General features: G+C 49.3%; 1 protein-coding gene across 1 annotated transcript in view; it reads left to right on the top strand.

Annotated features, from left to right (window-relative positions):
• The window catches only part of esr1 (estrogen receptor 1), a 576,183-nt gene that overhangs the window by 511,955 nt on the left and 43,467 nt on the right, over nucleotides 1-20,761 (top strand). Inside the window, exon 6 of the mRNA XM_085977844.1 lies at nucleotides 10,976-11,109. Coding sequence (XP_085833970.1) covers nucleotides 10,976-11,109 — 134 coding nt within the window. The remainder of the gene's footprint in view (nucleotides 1-10,975; nucleotides 11,110-20,761) is intronic.

Raw genomic sequence — 20,761 nt, 5'->3', positions numbered from 1 at the left:
TTTTTATTTTTCTATTTGAATCTCTTTGTAATCTTTCAGGTTGTTTTTGTATTCAGCCTCTGGAAAGGATGGCAACAGGCTTGTGTGTGAGTACAATTGGTCTCCTAATAGTAAGTGTTACTGTGAGCATTGCTAAACACAGTTTAAAGATATTGAGGCCAGACTGTGCTGTAGGGTAAGGTCTCCTGTGCACAGGCCTGTTGGCCCTCCTCCTTCTGGCCATGATTGCCACTCTCCCTCTGTGTCTAACCATCGCACAACTCTGTCCATCCCACAACTCCGTCCATCCCACAACTCCCATGGTTGAATAGCCTGTCAACGCTCGCTGCCCAAGCTCACTGCTGAAGAATGGAGAAGGCCCGTGAAACTGTCTCCTCTCCAAGGAGAGGAGAGAGGCTAATACAGCGAGGGAAAAAGTAAATCATTCCGTAGCAATAATTTTAAGCAATTTAAAAACCTAAATGGGAAAGGCAAGTCTAATTAACGGCAGATGCCATCAAATTCATTCCTACACCTTACCCTCCCAGGGTATTCCAGGAACAATTTTCCTACATTAATTTGTCTGAGGAGCAGTGTTTGCGCAGGCTGCGTTTCAGCAAGGAGATGGTCACTGAACTCTGCTACCTGCTGCAGCCAGATCTGCAGCCTCAACTGAGGACCAGGACGTCTCTGTCGGTGGCAGTAAAGGTGACAGTGGCTCTAAATTTTTATGCCACCGGCTCCTTTCAAGCAGCTACTGGGGACATCGCCAATATCTCCCAGTTCGCAGTCCATTGCTGTATCCGGCAGGACACAAATGCCCTCTATAAAAGGAGACGCCAGTACATCTCTTTCCCGATGAGCCGGGCCAAACAGCATGAACGCGCATTGGGCTTTGCGAGGATAGCGGGCTTCCCCATGGTGCAGGGCCCCATTGACTGCACGCATGTGGCATTGCGGGCACTGCAGGAGAATGCAGAGATTTTCCAAAACCACAAGGGGTTCCGCTCCTTAAATGTCCAATTGGTGTGTGACCACAGACAGCTGATACTTGCTGTCAATGCCCGCTATCCTGGCAGCAGCCACGATGCTTTCATCCTGCGCCAGACTGGTGTGCCAGAGCTTTTCCAGGCAGCGCATCAGCCAAGTGATTGGCTCCTCGGGGTCAAGGGTTATCCACTCTGCACCTGGCTGATGACACCACTCCGTAACCCCAACACCCCTGCTGAACTGCGGTACAATGAGAGCCATCTCGCCACCAGGAACATCGTTGAGCAGACAATCGGCGTGCTCCAGCAACGGTTCCGTTGTCTGGACCACTCCGGAGGAGCCCTGCAGTACTCGCCTGACTGAGTCTCCCTCTTCATAGTTGTTTGCTGCATTCTTCATAACTTTGCAATCCTCAGGACCCAGCCAATGCCACCAGGCCTTGGTGCACCACCAGAGGAGGAGGAAGAGGAGGAGGAGGAGGATGAGGAGGATGATCAGCAGCAGCACCAAGGCAGGAGGGAGGCCCACAATGTTGAAACTGCAAGGGCCGTCCGTCAAAGACTGATAACAAGCTGCTTCTAGGCCCCTACTCAGGAAATGACTTCTGGCATGGAGAACATGATGGAAAGCAACCCGCAACTCCTATGGCCGGCCAAGGCAGCAATGATTCCAAAGGCCAAACATGTACATTTTGAATACAACAACTTTTTTATTTTACAAACTCTGTGTGTGTCATTTATTCATAACAATCTAATAGAAACAAACACAAAAAATCATTAATTAACATAACTGGTTCTCACAATCTGAAGATAATGGCCAAAACACTAAACAAAAGTAATTACACGAACCTCGGCCTTTAATAAAAACATTCCCAACATTTTGTCAGACCTCCTACTTTTTGCCCTTCGAGGGTGATCTCCTTCCCTTGCCCACTTGCCCCCTTACCACCCTACTGCTCCTCTGTAATGGGGCCCCAGTGGCTGCAGCAAGGCTGGTGGAAGGCTGCTGATTGTCAGATCCTGAGACTACAGATGCCTTTGAAGGACGCCCTCCACCAGCTCTGGGCCTGGAGGGCCCGGCTGCAGACTGCACCAACTTTGCATGGGCGGCAGCAGTCTGGGCTACAGGCGGTGGCAAGTGCAATGGGGAAGTGACCAAGTGGTGGCAGCAGGAATGCTGTCATCCTGAGAGAGGACAGCACCTCCCTGCTCGACCGACACACTTGCACTCCCACGGGGCAGTATCTCAGCATCTGGAGCAATCTGCTGGAGCACAGATTGCTGGCCTGCTGCGGCGCCGTGAGAGTCCTGGGGAAATGTATCCAAACCAGTGATGATGGCAGCAGTCAGTGCTTGCGTGGCCTCAATCTGAGACTGCATGAGACCAGTTTGAGCTTGGATCATGGCAGCCAGTGACTGAATTGCAGCACTAAGCATTTGTGTGGTGTCCGCTTGTGCTACAGCGAAGTGTTCCACACTTCTTGCCAGTAATTCAATGGATTCGGGCACCCTTCGAACTGCACCCATGAGCTCAGTGTGCATGTCTGCCACCTGGGTGTTCATTTCAGCGATGAGCCACTCTTCCTCTGCGTCCAGTGCAGCAGGACTCGCTGGCCTACTTTGCCTCCGGGGAGAAGGCCCCCGAGCTTCCCTACCCCCATCGCGTTGCTGCAGCCTGCTGGGTCCTGGAGCTTCATCCTCATCAGACCCTTTCCCCCTGCTCCCCTCCAGGGAAGACATGTTCACAGTGTGGGCATGGGCTTCCTCGAGAGAGGGTGACGCTGATGCTCCGGCTTCCTCTTCCTCCTCGCCTGCGGCTTCACTCCCACTGGCAGCTTGAGGGCCCGTCTCCTCAGCTGGTGAATCACCATCTGAAAGCAGGAAGGTACAAGAGTGGCTTTAGCGTGAGGACAGGGGGGCAGTAAGGGAGGAAGGAGTGGAGCGATTTAGTAAGTTGGATTGAAAGTGTAAAAGGTTGGTGTTGTGAGGGACAAGTGGAATGAGAGAGGAGAGAAAGCTGATGACCTTACCATTGCTGTCCTGAATGGGGTCGACCTCTCCAGGGGCGACAGGACTGATCACCTGGCTTGCCACAATCCTGTGGACACGCGCCTCAAGATCGCTGAGGGGTTGCAGCTGAGACCGCCCTCCACCCGTCCGTTGCTCCTGTCTCCTATTATGAGATAGCTTGGCCTGCAAGAAAAAGGATGGCGTCTGAGTAAATATACAGCCATGGTCTTGCCTGATGTGCCTCCCATAATTGAATAGCCCTTACTGTATGCAGCCATGGTTTTGCCTGATGTGCCTCCCATAGTTAAATAGCCCTTAATGTATGCAGCCATGGTCTTGCCTGATGTGCTTCCCATAGTTAAATAGCCCTTAATGTGTGGATTGTGCGTGTGTGTTTCATGAGAGGGATGAGTGTTGGGCATTGGGGTTTTAAGACCCTCTGGCCATAGAGTGAGGTTGAGATGGAGGGATGGAGTGGTATTGAAAAACAGCCACTCACCCTGATGACCCGAGTGAGGTCGTTGAACTTTTTGCGACATTGGAAATGGATCCTGGGCATCATGCTCCTGGAGGAAACGTGATGAGCCACCTCCCTCCACACTCTTCTGTAATCGCGTGGCAAAGGCCTCCTGCCACTCTCAGGGTACAGTATAGCTCTTCTGCGCTCCACCGCGCCAACCAGAGCCTCCAAGGCCCGCTCGCTGAAGTGCTGAGCTCGTTCTCTCACCCTCTCCACAGTCCTTGGCTGGAAAATTTAGGCACAGGTCTGTCCACGACGAGATTCAAGGCTGCAATGAGCAGGATGTGGCTGGAGAATAAGATCGACCTACCCCTTTATGAACTGGCCGGCACCAGTGTGTCTGTGTTCCATTGCTGACTAACATCACCTGCGCTGCGCCTGTGCTCTGAGTTAGCGCCTCGCTCCTCGGCCTTAGCGCCTTAAGAGAGTTGTGTAGCGCCTGATTTAGCGCTCCAATCACCTCCAGGGGCGATAAAAACCAAGTTTGCAGTTGGAGGTGATAATTAGCACCAGGCACTAAACTTTGCGCCCGGCCGATAATTGCGCCCCAAACGGTGCGATACCGAATTTCCCCCCCTTTAACTTTTATTCAAGGTGTTACTGTTTGTAGGATAGAGCCATTCTACAGTGTTGTCCTTGGAGAATTCTTTTAAACATTGGGAATTGGCAGTAGTATGAGCAAAGACTGTATCACTAACCCTAATGACTGCCTGCATTCATATTTATTTCTTCCTACAATTGATGTCGCTTGCTAGTTGTTTCACTATAAACAGTGTTCTTACTTTTTCTAGCAACAAACACCCATGTAGTTAATCTAACACTTAACATCAAGGTTTTTCTTATACCTCACTCAATGTGCTTTCAATGGCAAACCATTGTCATTTGAATTAAAAATCTATTCTAAAGGAATGTAACACTGTTTACATTAGGACCAGGAGGAGGCCATTCAGCCCCTCGACCCTGCTCCGTCATTCGATTAGATCATGGCTGATCTGTACCTCAACTCCATTTACCCACCTTTGCTCCATATCCCTTGATACCCTAACCCAACAAAAATCTATCGATCTCAGTCTTGAAAACTACAATTGTCCCACTAACATCCACAGCCTTTTGGGGAGAGAGTTCCAGATTACCACTACCCTTTATGTGAAGAAGTGCTTCCTGATTTCACCCCTAAATGGCATGGCTTTAATTTTAAGCTTATGTCCCCTTGAACTCATAGAGTCATAGGGCTCATAGAAACATAGAAACATAGAAGATAGGAGCAGGAGTAGGCCATTCGGCCCCTTGAGCCTGCTCCGCCATTCAATGAGAGCATGGCTGATCATCCAAATTCAGTACCCTGTCCCTGCCTTCTCCCCATATCCCTTGATCCCTTTAGCCTTAAGAAATATATCCAACTCCTTCTTGAATACATTTAATGAATTGGCCTATACTGCCTTCTGTGGTAGAGAATTCCACAGGTTCACCACTCTCTGGGTGAAAAAATTCCTCCTCATCTCTGTCCTAAATGGCTTACCCTTTATCCTTAGACTGTGATCCCTGGTTCTGGACTCCCCGACCATCGGGAACATCCTTCCAGCATCTAGTCTGTCTAGTCCTGTTAGAATTTTATAAGTTTCAATGAGATCCCCTCTCATTCTTCTAAACTCCAGCGAGTACAAGCCCAATCGACCCAATCTCTCCTCGTACGTCATTCCTGCCATCCCAGGTATCAGCCTGCTGAATCTTCGCTGCACTCCTTCCATGGCAAGAACATCCTTCCTCAGATAAGGCAACCAAAACTGCACACAATACTCAAGATGTGGTCTCACCAAGGCCCTGTACAACTGCAGCAAGACATCCTTGTTTCTGTACTCAAACCCTCTCGCTACGAAGGCCAACATACCATTTGCCTTCTTAACCACCTGCTGCACCTGCATGCTTACCTTCAGCAACTGGTGCACAAGGACGTCCAGGTCTCGTTGCACTTCCCCTTCTCCCAATCTATTGCCATTCAGATAATAATCTGCCTTCCTGTTTTTGCCACCAAAGTGGATAACCTCGCATTTATCCACGTTATATTGCATCTGCCATACTTCTGCCTAATCACCCAACCTGTCCAAATCATACTGGAGTTTCTCGGCATCCTCCTCACAGCACACACGCCCACCCAGCTTTGTGTCGTCTGCAAACTTGGAGATATTACATCTAGTTCCCTCGTCCAGATCATTAATATATATTGTGAATAGCTGGGGTCCAAGGACCGATCCCTGCAGTACCCCACTAGTCACTGCCTGCCACTCGGAAAAAGAGCCGTTTATTCCATATCTTTGCTTTCTGTCTGCCAACCAGTTCTCTATCCAAGTCAATACCTTGCCCCCAATCCCATGTGCCTTAACTTTACACGCTAATCTCTTATGCGGGACCTTATCGAAAGCCTTTTGAAAGTCCAAATACACCACATCCACTGGTTCTCCCTTATCTATTTTACCAGTTATATCCTCAAAAAATTCCAGTAGATTAGTCAAGCACGATTTACCTTTTGTAAATCCATGTTGACTTTGTCCGATCCAGTCACTTTTTTCCAAGTACTCTGCTATTACATCCTTTATAATGGACTCTAGCATTTTCCCCACTACTGATGTCAGGCTTACCAGTCTGTAATTCCCCGTTTTCTCTCTACCACCTTTTTTGAACAGTGGGGTAACATTAGCTACCCGCCAATCCATGGGTACTGTTCCAGAGTCTATCGACTTTTGGAAGATGACCAGCAATGCATCTACTATTTCTAGGGTCACTTCCTTAAGTACCCTTGGATGTAGATTATCAGGCCCTGGGGATTTGTCGGACTTCAATCCCATCAATTTCCCTAACACCATTTCCCTACAAATACTGATTTCTATCAGTTCCTCCCTTTCATTAGACCCTATGTTCCCCGACATCTTTGGGAGGTTATTTGTGTCCTCCTTTGTGAAGACAGAACCAAAGTATGTATTTAATTGGGATGCCATTTCTTTGTTCCCCATTATAAATTCCCCTGATTCTGACTGCAAGGGACCTACGCTTGACTTCACCAATCTTTTTCTCTTCACATATCTATAAAAGCTTTTACAGTCAGTTTTTATGTTCCCTGCAAGCTTACTCTCATGCTCTATTTTCCCCCTCTTAATTAATCCCTTTGTCCTCCTTTGTTGAATCATAACCTGCTCCCAATCCTCAGGTTTACTGCTTTTTCTGGCCAATTTATATGTCCTCTCCTTGGATCTTATGCTATCCCTAATTTCCCTTGTTAGCCACGGCTGAGTCACCAAATTTTTGTTTTATTTTTATGCCAAATTGGGATGAACAAATTCTGTAGTTCATCCATGCAATCTTTGAATGCTTGCCATTGCCCATCCACTGTCAACCCTTTGAGTGACATTCCCCAATCAATCCTACCCAACTCACACCTCATACCATCGTAGTCTCCTTTATTTAAATTCAGGACCCTAGTCTCTGAGTCAACTATTTCACTCTCCATCTTAATAAAGAATTCTATCATATTATGATCGCTCCGACCCAAGGGGCCTCGCAGAACAAGATTGCTAAATAATCCTTTCTCATTACATAATACCCAGTCTAAGATGACCTGATCTCTAGTTGGTTCCTCGACATATTGGTCCAGGAAACCATCCCGTATACACTCCAGGAATTCCTCCTCCACAGTATTGTTACTAATTTGGTTAGCCCAATCTATATGTAGATTAAAGTCACCCATGATAACTGCTGTGCCCTTATTGCACGCTTCTCTAATTTCCCGTTTAATGCCATCCCCGACAAAGCCATGCAGGCTATCCTTTATTAATCCTTGCCTCTCCAAGTGGAGACTAATTCTGTTCCTCAGAATTTTTTTCAATAATTTCCCTACCACAGATGTTAGGCTCACTGGCCTGTAATTCCCTGGTTAATCCCTATGACCCTTCTTGAATAATGGTACTACGTTAGCTGTCCTCCAGTCCTCTGGCACCTCCCCTGTGGCCAGAGAGGTTCTGAAAATTTGTGTCAGAGCCCCTGCAATCTCCTCCCTTGCCTCAGACAGCAGCCTGGGATACATCTCGTTTTGGCCTGGGGATTTATCCACGTTTAAGCCTGCTAAAACCACTAGTACCTCCTCCCTCTCAATGCTAATTTGTTCAAGTATATCACAATCCCCCTGCCTGATTTCTAAGCCTACATCCACCTTCTGCATAGTGAACACAGCTGCAAAATATTCATTTAAAACCTCACCCACATCTGCTCTACACACAGATTGCCACTTTGGTCCCTAATGGGCCCTACTCTTTCCCTGGTTATCCTCTTGCCCTTAATATACTTATAAAACACCTTGGGATTTTCCTTTATTTTGCCCGCCTGTGTTTTTTCATGCCCCCTCTTCGCTCTCCTAATTTCTTTTTTAAGTACCCCCCTGCACTTTCTATACTCCTCTAGGGCTTCCACTGTTTTTAGTCATTTGTATCTGCCAAAAGCCTCCCTTTTTTTCCTAATCCATTCTTGTATATCCCTTGATATCCATGGTTCCCTGGACTTGTTGGTCCCACCCTTGACCTTTACGGGTACATGTTGGCGCTGTACTCTCTCTATTTCCTTTCTGAATGACTCCCACTTTTCTGATGTGGATTTTCTTACAAGTAGTTGATCCCAGTCCACTTTGGCCAGATCCTGCCTTATCATATTAAAATCGGCCTTCCCCCAATTTAGAACCTTTATTTCCGGTCCATCTTTGTCCTTTTCCATGACTACCTTAAATCTCACCAAATTATGGTCACTGTCACCAAAATACTCTCCTACTGACACTTCTACCACTTGCCCAACTACATTCCCTAGAATTAGGTCCAGTACCGCCCCCTCTCTTATAGGACTTTCTACATGCTGGCTCAAAAAGCTCTCCTGGATGCACTTTAAGAATTCCGCACCCTCTAAGCCTATCCCAGTTAATATTGGGGAAGTTGAAATCCCCTACTATTATTACCCTATTATTTCTACAATTCTCTGAGATTTGCCTATATATCTGTTCCTCTATCTTCCCCTGACTGTTTGGGGGCCTATAGTACACTCCCAGCAAAGTGCTTGCCCCCTTTTTGTTTACAAGTTCTACCCATATGGCCTCAGAGGAACCTGCTAAGATAGCATCCCTCCTTACTGCAGTAATTGACTCCTTGATTAATATTGTGACACCCCCCTCCTCTTTTACACCCCCCTCTGTCTCGCCTAAAGATTCTATACCCCGGAATACTGAGCTGCCAGTCCTGCCCCTCCCTCAATCATGTCTCTGTGATAGCAACAATATCATACTCCCATGTGTTCATCAACACCTTCAATTCATCTGCCTTACTCGCAAGACTCCTTGCATTAAAATAAATGCCATCCAGCCTTGCCATACGCCCTTGTGCCATTACATATTTGCTCTGCCTTCCAGACTGACTTGTTTTTTCCTCTATATTTGGCTGTGCATCAACCCCTACTATAGTTCCACTCCGTATCCCATCCCCCTGCAAAATTAGTTTAAACCCCCCCCAACAGTACTAGCAAACCTCCCCGCAAGGATGTTGGTCCCGTTCCGGTTCAGGTGCAACCCGTCCGACTTGTACAGGTCCCACCTTCCCCAGAAACAGACCCAGTGATCCAGGAAACTAAAGCCCTCCCTCCTGCACCAACTCTTTAGCCACGCATTCATCTGCTCTATCCTTCTATTCCTATACTCACTAGCACATGGCACCGGGAGTAATCCAGAGATTACAACCTTTGAGGTCCTGCTTTTTAATCTGCTACCTAGCTCCCTAAATTCTTGTTGCAGGACCTCATCCCTCTTTTTAGCTATGTCGTTGGTACCAATATGAACCACGACCTCTGACTGTTCGTCCTCCCCCTTCAGAATGCCCTGCAGCCGTTCAGTCACATCCTTGACCCTGGCACCAGGGAGGCAACATACCATCCTGGAGTCATGTCTGCGGCCGTAGAAACACCTGTCTGCACCCCTCACTATTGAGTCTCCTACCACTATTGCCCTTCCACTCTTACTCCTCTCCCCTTGTGCAGCTGAGCCACCCAGTGCCATGAACTTGGCTCTGGCTGCACTCCCCAGAGGAACCGTCAGTTTCACCGTTTTCCAACACAGAAAAATGGTTGTTGAGTGAGATGCACTCTGGGGCTTTCCTGACTACCTGCCTGCCCCCCTTCTGACTGGTGGTAAGCATTCCCTCTCTGACTGCACTTTCTTAAGCTGAGGGGTGACCACGTCTAAAAACGTGCTATCCACGTAACTCTCAACCTCGCGGATACACCGCAGTGCCTCCAGCTGATGCTCGAGCTCCGAAAACCGGATCTCAAGTTGGTCAAACCGTTGGCACTTACTGTACATGTGGTCATGCTGACAGCAAGAAGCGTCTAGGAATTCCCACATGCTGCAGGCTGTGCAACGCACGGGAGTGAGGTCCCCTGCCATACTTATAATTAAAAAACTCTTACCTCAAATTTAAACTCTCGGATTCTCGCTCTCCCGAACTACCTTAACTATGAACTACCTTAAAAGAAATAAACTTAAAATTGAAGGAAAAAAAAGCACTCACCCACTACTCACCAATCAGCTTCTTCCCCTGCGCCGGCGTCACTTTCTGTACTGTGATGTCACTCTCGAATTCTGCCACCGCTCCCGCTGCTGCCGCTGCTCGACTGGGCCTGAAAATCACCGACCTTTATTTTCTCCCACAGCCACCGCTCCCTCGCAGGTCCGCCACTCCCACCGCTGCCACTGATCCTTGATTCCCCTGCCAGAGGAAATAGTTTCTCCCTATCTATCCTATCAAATCCTTTTAACATTTTAAACGCCTCAATTAGATCACCCCTTAATCTTCTAAACTCAAAGGAATACAAGCCAAGTTTATGTAATCTGTCCTCATAATTTAACCCTTTTAGCCCCGGTATCATTCTGGTGAATCTGCGCTGCTCCCCCTCCAAGGCCAATCTATCCTTCCTGAGGTGCGGTGCCCAGAACTGGACGCAGTTACTCCAGATGGGATCTAACCAAGACTGTGTGACCCTGAAGCATAACTCCCCCCCCCCTTTATATTCCAGTGCTCTTGAGTTAACGACCAATATTTAGCCTTTTTGTTTACTTTTTGTACCTGTCTACTAGCTTTAAATGATTTGTGTATTTGGACTCCCAAATCTGTTTGCTCCTCTACAGTTCCTAGTCGCTTATCATTTAGAAAATACTCTGAGTTATCCTCGTGGTCCAAATTGGATGACTTCATACTTACCCACGTTGAACTCCATCTGCCACAGCTTTGCCAACTCACTTAATCTGTCTACACAGGTGGTTATTTTCATAAAACGAATGAAGATATCTAGCCTTTTGTCTTCAAATGACAAGTGTTAATAACATTCCAGGAAGTTGCAGAGCTGTCATCTTTTTAAAAAATAAAATGCTAAACTTATGTTTTACAATTTGTTGTCTCAGGAATGAAGGGAAATGTGTTGAAGGGATGGTGGAAATATTTGATATGCTCCTAGCAACAGTGTCACGTTTTCGACTGCTAAAACTTCAGTGTGAGGAGTACATCTGCCTGAAGGCTATCATTCTGCTGAATTCTGGTGAGTCACAGCGTCACACGGGATTATCCTATCAATCACACGTTCTGTGATTGGCACTGCACATCACATCAACATGTCCATGCACACTGTGCAAAAGTGCTTAATAGTTCACATATTGATAGAACGGTACCCAAATGGATTAGTGTGCTGAGATACTTGTAATGTCCCATCTGCTATCTTCATGGAGCAAGAGGTGGTCTTCATTGTGCACCTGAAGAGCACTGGTCACCATCATCACATGCACACTTGCATTGATCACCAACATAGATTGAGGCAAAACTAATCAGTGATGTAGAAGAAGAAGCTCAGGGTGAGGTAGAGGGCATTACCGATAAAGAGGTTGCAGGGGTGGGGGAACAATGAGGAGAGAGGTTCAGAATAGAGATTACCCCTCCTGAGCTGTCTAGGAATACCAACCTTTCTCATGGCGGATGTTAGAATATGGTTTGTGTTGACCAAACACTAGCCTCCAAATACACAACAGGGGAAGGTGGTATTGGCTAACTATTGGCTGGGTTGGAGGAATGCTTGTCTGCACTGCATTGAGCACCTGGTGACACCAGTGGCAACCTCAGTGATGTATGTCATGGACCCAATGATGGGTGCCTTTCTCATGATTGTTCCTATTGCTCCAATGGGAGCTTTGGATTTCAAACTCCGAGGAACCATCGCAGATGGCTTCAATTTGCTTGGAGAACAGCTACAGACAACCAAAAGGGAGGGGTTTCAGAGTCCCCTCTGCTCAGAGAACAGTGTGGGAAAAATGAGAAGATGGTTTCCAATAGTAATGTCCGTAGAACAGCATAGAAGCAGCTGGAAGGACACTGTGGTGTAAAGGTTGAGGGCAGTGATGACCTTCAGTTTAGATGGTTGACTGTTCCTTCAGCTCTTTTGAACCAGGCTACACGTTTCAACCTCCCTTCAGCTGAAGATATGTTCAGGCTTTACCAAGTATCAGGCTCACATTTGGCCTAATTATCTTATTGGAAGTATCATAGCCAGGGAGCTTCCCCTGTTGTTTCCTACATCGCAACAGTGATTACACTTCAGAAGTACTTCATTGGTTGTGAAGCACTTTGGGATGCCCTGAGGTTGTGAAAGGTGCTATATAAATGCAAGTCTTTCTTTTAATTCCACTGACTGAGGCAGTTTATGCTGTGAGGCATGCACTTCCTTCGCTCTCTGTACTTCCAATGGCCTACTCATGTTACTATGTTCCAAGCTGCCCTCTCTTCCTGCTACTTCAGGCCTGAGCGACCCTATTAATGACCACTCATTCCTACCCAAAAAATCCTCAGTACTACTCACTTCTGTCAGTGCGCTGGGGCTCAATTGAAATTTTATTCAGCCAACTAAGACCAACGTTCAGGACTCGCTTGTTGTTTATGCCCCCACTGTGAGCCCAGTTCAGAAGGTCTCTGTACCAGACCACTACCCTTTACTCCCATTAAATAGGAGTACCCATTTAGAACTGACACTCAAATAAGAAATTTTATACTTATTTAAGTTTGCATTGGCCAATCCAATGGATATTGATTACCTAATGCATGTTTTCATTGGCCAATGCAATGGATATTGATTACCTAATGCATGTTTTCATTGGCCAATGCAATGGATATTGATTACCTAATGCATGTTTTCATTGGCCAATGCAATGGATATTGATTACCTAATGCATGTTTTCATTGGCCAATGCAATGGATATTGATTACCTAATGCATGTTTTCATTGCAACACGATATAATAAATCAGTCCCTTTTTTTATAAGCAGTCTGTTGAAATCCCAATCCAAGCATAATAATTCTTGGGAAACTTATCACATATTTCCCATGCCCTTTAATAGGTGCAGGAGTTCCGATCGATGCTTTTTTTATATGTAGGCCACGCGAGGTCCAAATCTCAGGGCTCTGCACCTCAGGAAGGACGCGAGCTGGACTCAGTCAGCAGATTCCTGCTGCTCCACTGGCACCAACAGTTGGTCCTGCTCACTCGCGCTCAATGATTCAGCCAGTGCCCCCTTCTCAGACTGACGATCTAAATCTGGGGGTACTGCAGCTGAACCTCTCCACCTGCGGTTTTAATATTTATATCTACACTGCTGTTGCGTGTGGCTTTTACAGATCGTCACGGCAACAATGTGTCTGTGGTACCAAGGACATTCTCACGCACTTCACCAACCTTATCCAAATGCAATCACTCGCGGTGCCTCAGGAGTGGAACAAAAACCTTTAAATTACAAATCACACTCTGTTATCAAAAATACACTGATAGTACATGTGGCTAGTGCTGGCTTGTGTCATAAACTATGGTCAGGAGACAGTAAAACATTGATAGAGAGCGTAGGATAAGAGCAAGTTTCTTATTAAGGAGGGGTGTGGATGCTGAGACATTGAGTACATTCAAGACTGAGATTGATAGACTTTTGGACTCTAGGGGAATCAAGGGATATGGAGATCGGGCGGGAAAGTGGAGTTGAGGTCGAAGATCAGCCATGATCTTATTGAATGACGGAGCAGGCTCGAGGGGCTGAATGGCCTACTCCTGCTCCTATTTCTTATGTTCTTATGAAAGAGAGCCACTGGAGTCATGTGTATTTACAGTTTGCACCCATGTTCACAGATGAGGCAGGTCTGAAACTAACTTTAGCTTTATAGAATTGCAGAGTTACAACTCGGACACAGGCCGTTCGGCCCAACCAGTTCGTGTTGGTGTTTCTCCTCCACGTGAGCAGTATCCCAATCTCATGTGTCCAGCCTTTATCCCCCTATCATTCAACCACCAATAAAACCAAATCTGGAACTCTCTTCCCCAAAAAGCTGCTGAGGCTGGGGGTCAATTGCAAATTGCAAAACTGAGATTGATAGATTTTTGTTGGGTAAGGGTATTGAGGGATACGGAACCAAGGCGGCTAATTAGAGTTGAGATACAGATCAACCATGATCTAATTGAATGGCAGAACAGGTTCGAGGAGCTGAATGGCCTGCTCCTGTTCCTATCTTCTTAAAACTGTTAAATGTTGACATGGTTTCTGCTTCAACCACTAACTCCAGCTGTGAATTCCACAGCTTCACAACTCTCTGTGTGAAAAAAAATTCTCCTGCTCCCTCTCCTAAATCGCTTAAATTTAATCTTATATTCATGTTCTCTCATTCTAGATCCCTCGATCACTGGAATCAGTCTGTTTTTATCTACTCTGTCCCATCCTTTCATAATTTTAAACGCCTTTATCAAATCACTCTGGAGTCTCTCCTGTTCTAATGAAAACAGTCCCACTTAATTAAAGAAATAAAAACAAAATGCTGGAAATACTCAGCAGGTCAGGCAGCATCTGTGGAGAGAGAAACAGAGTTAACGTTTCAGGTCTGGGACCCCTCGTCAGAACTGGAAAAAGCTGGAAATGGAACAGGTTTTTAAGCAAGTGCAGAGGCAGGGAGAGGGGGAGGGGAGGAAAGAACAAAAGGGAAGGTCTGTGATAGGATGGAAGGCAGGAGAGATTAAAAGACAAAAGGAGATGGTAATGGAACAAGTTAAGAAACAAAAGATGACACTAGATGAAGTGTAAATGGCACTGGCAGGATGATCAACAGCTGCCATGTGAGAGAGAGAAAAAAGATTGGGCCAGAGGTTATGGTCTGAAATTGTTGAACTCCATGTTGAGTCCAGAAGGCTGCATTTTCTGTTTTTAGTTCAGATTTCCAGCATCTGCAGTATTTTGCTTTTCCACTTAGTTAAAGATTGTGAGCTGGCTGATTAAATTCTATGCCGACATTCCTAGATTTCTGAAATGATCTAGTTTAAGCAAACATGTCCTGACCTCGCCAATGACGCGTCTTTTATTTACATTCATATGAAGCAGTGTTGGGGTCGATAGAAATCAACAGGCTCTGAGACTTTTGTTTCAGCAAAGGCAAAAAGTGTCTTGCATTAATCACTCTCCACAAGGTCTGAAAGGCTCAGCCCCGTGCAGGGGCTATGATGTCATCATGCCATCGATGCTCTTAAAGGGACCCTGCACCAATAACCCAACCCAGAACATACATATCACAACATTGCTATACATAGTGAATTGTGTTTAGGTACATATAACAGCATTGGCTATACATTGTGTTATTGTTCCTATGTGGTCTCCGCCACATACGTCCCCCCAGAATTCACTAGCACTGGCAATGTCAGTCGTTGGGGGGGCCGGATCACACGGCCGGAACGGCTCCTCAATTCTGGGGCGGGGACTGGGGAGTTCGTCAGAGGGACCTCGGGCGCTCAGTGGTGGACGGAGGGTGCGGAAACCGGAGGTCAGCCCCGCCTCGGGGGCTGTGCCAACTCAACGGGTCGGTTCAGATCCAGGTGGGCCGGCTTAAGACGGTCCACGGAAATGCAGTCCGGTTTACCGCCGACACCCACTACGAAGGTCTTGTCCCCGGTTTCCAGGACGCAGAATGGACCATCGTAGGGTGGCTGAAGAGGTCCCCAGTGGACGTCGTGGTGGACGAAAACGTACTCCGCATCACGAAGGTCGAGCGAAACGTGGGACTGCGGGAGGCCGTGCTGCGACGTGGGCACCAGCGCGAAAACCTTGGCGTTGTCCAGAAGGTCGGACCGCTGACGGGCTGCGGACCAAGGTTCCGTTGCATTGGGGACGAAATCCCCGGGAACCCGCAGCGGCTGTCCGTAGATGAGCTCGGCGGACGAGGACTGGAGGTCCTCCTTGGGAGCGGTCCTGAGTCCCAGCATGACCCACGGGAGTCTGTCGATCCAGCTGTCGTCCCAGAGGCTGGCCCGGAGCGCGGCCTTCATGGAGCAATGAAACCGTTCGCACAGCCCGTTAGCCTGAGGGTGGTATGCTGTGGTGCGGTGGAGTCTCAACCCGAGGCCTCGGGTGACAGCGTTCCAGAGCTCTGACATGAACTGGGGCCCCCGGTCGGAGGAAATGTCAGATGGGGTGCCAAACCGGGCGACCCAAGTGCTGATGAACGCCTGAGCCACATCGGTGGCCATCGTTGAAGACAGCGGGGCGGCTTCCGGCCATCGGGTGGTTCTGTCGACCATTGTGAGGAGGTGGGTGAACCCGCGGGAGGGCGGCAGGGGCCCCACCAGGTCCACGTTAACGTGGTCAAACCGCCTCTCGGGCACCGCGAAAGGCGCCAACGGGGCCTTAGTATGGCGATGTACTTTCGAGCGTTGGCATACCACGCAGGTGCTGGGCCAGTCGCGAACGTCTTTTCTGAGCCCGTGCCAGACGAATTTGGCCGCCACCAGCTTCTGTGACGGCTTCCTGCCCGGGTGGGAAAGATTATGGATGGCGTCGAAAACTTGCCGTCTCCACCCTTCGGGCACGACGTGACGTGGCTGCCCAACGGAGACGACGCACAGGAGTGTGGTGCCGGCAGCGTCGAACGCGATGTCCGCTAGCTGATGGCCCATGACCGCCGTCCTGTAGGCCTGGACGTCCGGGTCGGAGGCCTGGTCGGCCGCCATGCGGGTGTAGTCGATGCCGAGGTGCACGGCGCTGGCGACAGCTCGGGAGAGACAGTCGGCGACGGGGTTGTCTTTCCCAGCCACATGCTGGATGTCCGTTGTAAACTCTGAGATGAAGGCCAACTGGCGTTGCTGACGGGCCGACCACGGCTTGGAGGCTTTGGCCATGGCGAAGGTCAATGGTTTGCGGTCCACGAACGCCGTGAACAGGCGGGCCTCCAGCAGGAAACGGACGTGTCGGACGGCGAAGTAGAGGCATAGAAGCTCGCGATCAAAGGTGCTGTACTTCCGCTCGTTCGGGCAGAGCTGCCGGCTGAAGAAGGCGAGCGGCTGCCAGGCGCCGTTGACCCACTGTTCGTGGATGGCGCCGACCGCATATTCCGAGGCGTCGGTGGTGAGAGCGATCAGCGCATCAGGTAACGGATGCGCCATCATGGTCGTGTTAGCCAGGGCCCTTCTCGTGTCCATGAAAGAATTGGCCATCTCATCGGACCAGTCGACGGCGAGTTTGTCGGGCTTGCCTTTGAGGGCCTCGTAAAGGGGCCGCATAAGCTGGGCTGCTCGGGGGACGAAACGATGGTAAAACTTCACCATGCCCAAAAACTCCTGCAGGGCCTTCACGGTGAAGGGTCGCGGGAAGTCCATCACGGCCTCCACTTTCAATGGTAGTGGCACCGCCCCGTCCTTCGTGATGCGGTGCCCGAGAAAGTCGATTGAGGACAGCCCGAACTGGCACTTGGCCGGGTTGACGATTAGGCCGTGTTGGCTGAGTTGTTCGAAGAGAGTCCGGAGGTGGGACACATGCTCCGTCCTGGAGGCGCTGGCGATGAGGATGTCGTCCAGGTATACGAACAGGAATGTCAGGCCCCGTAACACGGTGTCCATTAGGCGTTGAAAAGCCTGTGCGGTGTTTTTGAGGCCGAATGGCATGCAGAGAAATTCGAATAGCCCGAACGGGGTGATCACTGCAGTTTTCGTGACGTCCTGCGGCCGGACAGGGACCTGGTGGTAACCCCGGACGAGGTCCACTTTCGAGAATACCACTTTCCCGGCCAGGCGGGCGGAAAAGTCCTGGATGTGTGGAATCGGATAGCGGTCGGGGGTCGTCGCGTCGTTGAGGCGCCGGTAATCTCCGCATGGGCGCCACCAGCCGCCTGGTGGAGGGGCGAAGCCCACGGACTGTTCAACCGGCGGATGATGCCGAGGCGCTCCATGGTGTCGAACTCGGCTTTGGCGATGGCGAGCTTCCCCGGGTCGAGGCGCCAAGCGCGGGCGTAGACGGGCGGACCTGTGGTCGAGATGTGGTGTTCTACCCCGTGTTTGGAGGCGGCGGACGAGAACGTGGGCTTCGTGAGGTCCGGGAACTGGGCGAGGAGGTGGGAAAACTTGTCGGAGGCCGAGAGTGCACTGGACAACTGCGTCGTGTTGGACCCGCTGAGGGAACATGGGAGCGAGCTGAAGGTTTCAGCGTTGATGAGGCGTCGGTTCTTGACGTCCACCAAAAGGCCATTGGCGCAGAGGAAGTCAGCGCCAAGAAGGGGGGTGGACACTTTTGCTGTGACAAAGTCCCAGGTGAACCGCTGCCCGACAAAACAAAGCGCCACGTTCCGTTTCCCGAAGGTGCGGATGGAACTGCCATTGGCGGCTTCGAGGACGGGGCTGTGGTTCCCCCCTTGAATGTCTATGGTTGACGTGGGCAGGACGCTCACCTGGGCGCCCATGTCGCAAAGAAAATGACGTCCGGAGTCGGTGTCTGTAATAAACAACAAACTGCCTGAACGGCCGACAGCCATAGCAGCCGACGAGTGGTCTTTAGTTTGTTTCGACGCGGGAAAACTGCATGGGGGCTGGCACTTCCTGGCTTTGGGGCCGAACTGCGCATGGTAGAAGTAGAGGCTTGAGGGTTGCCGCCGTTGGGCTGTATCGGTGGGGGCAGGGCTCCGCGTGGATGCGCAGTACTGTTGCCCGGCGGAGAAAAATTTGTCGGCCGCCTTGGCCAGGTCGCGGAAATCGGTAGTGGAAGAGTTGGCTAAAGCCGACCGTACCTGACCTGGCAGCTGTTGAAGGAACAGTTCCTTGAAGAGGAAGCACGGCGTGTGCGTGCCCAGGAGGGCCAGCATGTGGTCCATCAGCTCCGAGGGCTTGGAGTCACCAAGCCCGGGTAGAGAGAGAAGCCGGCGTGTGCGTTCGGCTTCGGTGAGTCTGAAAGTTTGTAAGAGGTGCGCTTTCAGCGTTTCGTATTTGTTGAGCTCCGGGGGGTTTTCCAGCAGGTTCACGACTCTGGCCGCGGTGGAGCTGCCAAGAGCAGAGACGACGTAGTAGTACCTCGTGTCGTCCGCGGTGATGTCCCGGATTGCGAATTGAGCCTCGGCCTGGGCGAACCAAGCGGCAGCCTGTTGTTCCCAAAACTCGGGTAATTTGATGGAAACGGCGCTCGGCGCCATTTCAGATGAGGTCTTTGGAATCGTCCAAAAGAGCAGCGGGGTCACCAATGTTGGGGTCGATAGAAATCAACAGGCAGAGACTTTCGTTTCAGCAAAGGCAAAACGTGTCTTACTTTAATCACTCTCCACGAGGTCTGAAAGGCTCCGCCCCGTGCAGGGGCTATGACGTCATCACGCCACCGATGCTCTTAACGGGACCCTGCACCGATAACCCAACCCAGCACGTACATATCACAACATTGCTATACATAGTGAATTGTGTTTAGGTACATATAACAGCATTGGCTATACACTGTGTTACTGTCCCTATGTGGTCTCCGCCACAGCAGGCTATTTTTTTTTGCATTTAGAGGTTGGTGCTCTACGAGTTAAAGAAAGAAATAAAGGACTTGCATTTATACAGCGCTTTTCATGACCTCAGGGTGTCCCATAGCACTTCACAGCCAATGAAGTACTTTTGAGGTATAGTCACTGTTGTAGTGTAGGAAACGTGGAAGCTAATATGCGCACAGCAAGGTCCCACAAACAGCAATAAGATTTTTAAAAACACAGTATCTGGTCATTTTTGATGTTGTTACCGGAGAACAGTATTGCCATTTTTTCTGGGGTATCTGCAACCCAAGTTACAGCAAACAAGCTGGAGAGCCTCCGCAGAAATTCACCCCCATGCTTTCCTCGCCCCAGCATCACTAACACCTCCCTCTGCTCTGGCACCACCTTCTCCTTCTTAAAACTGACACCATCACCCCTCCCTCCAACTGTACTCATCTCAAAAAGCCCTTGGCCTTGGACAGAGGTTGTTTCCTTCCAGCTCCATGCCCACAACAAACAACCTGCTCAACTTCCCTTAGTTTCTGACATAGAAACATAGAAGATAGGAGCAGGAGTAGGCCATTCGGCCCCTCGAGCCTGTTCCGCCATTCAGTGCGATCATGGCTGATCATCCAAATTCAGTACCCTGTCCCTGCTTTCTCCCCATATCCCTTGATCCCTTTAGCCTTAAGAACTATATCCAACTCCTTCTTGAATATATTTAATGAATTGGCCTCAACTGCCTTCTGTGGTAGAGAATTCCACAGGTTCACCACTCTCTGGGTGAAGAAATTCCTCCTCATCTCTGTCCTAAATGGCTTACCCCTTATCCTTAGACTGTGACCCCTGGTTCTGGACTCCCCGACCATCAGGAACATCCTTCCTGCATCTAGTCTGTCCAGTATGGTTAGAATTTTATAAGTTTCAATGAGATCCCCTCTCATTCTTCTAAACTCCAGCGAGTACAAGCCCAATCGACCCAATCTCTCCTCATACGTCATTCCTGCCATCCCAGGTATCATAGAGTCATAGAGTTATACAGCACAGAAAGAGGCCCTTCGGCCCATCGTGTCTGCGCCGTCCATCAATCCCTGTCCAGTCTAATCCCATTTTCCAGCATTTGGTCCATAGCCTTGTATGCAATGGCATTTCAAGTGCTCATCCAAATGCTTCTTGAATGTTATGAGGGTTCCTGCCTCCACCACCCTTTCAGGCAGTGAGTTCCAGATTCCAACCACCCTCTGGGTGAAAAAGTTCCTCCTCAAATCCCCTCTAAACCTCCTGCCCCTTTCCTTGAATCTATGCCCCCTTGTTATTGAGCCCCTACTAAGGGGAAAAGTTCCTCTTTATCTACCCTATCTATGCCCCTCATCATTTTGTACACCTCAATCAGGTCCCCCCTCAGCCTTCTTTGCTCCAAG

Source organism: Somniosus microcephalus, chromosome 3, assembly GCF_052327205.1.
Source record: "Somniosus microcephalus isolate GS21.2 chromosome 3, FLI_Smic_1.0, whole genome shotgun sequence".
Classification (NCBI taxonomy): Eukaryota; Metazoa; Chordata; class Chondrichthyes; order Squaliformes; family Somniosidae; genus Somniosus; species Somniosus microcephalus.
Note: the sequence above shows the minus strand (reverse complement) of the source record. Positions and strands in the feature narration are given on the sequence as shown.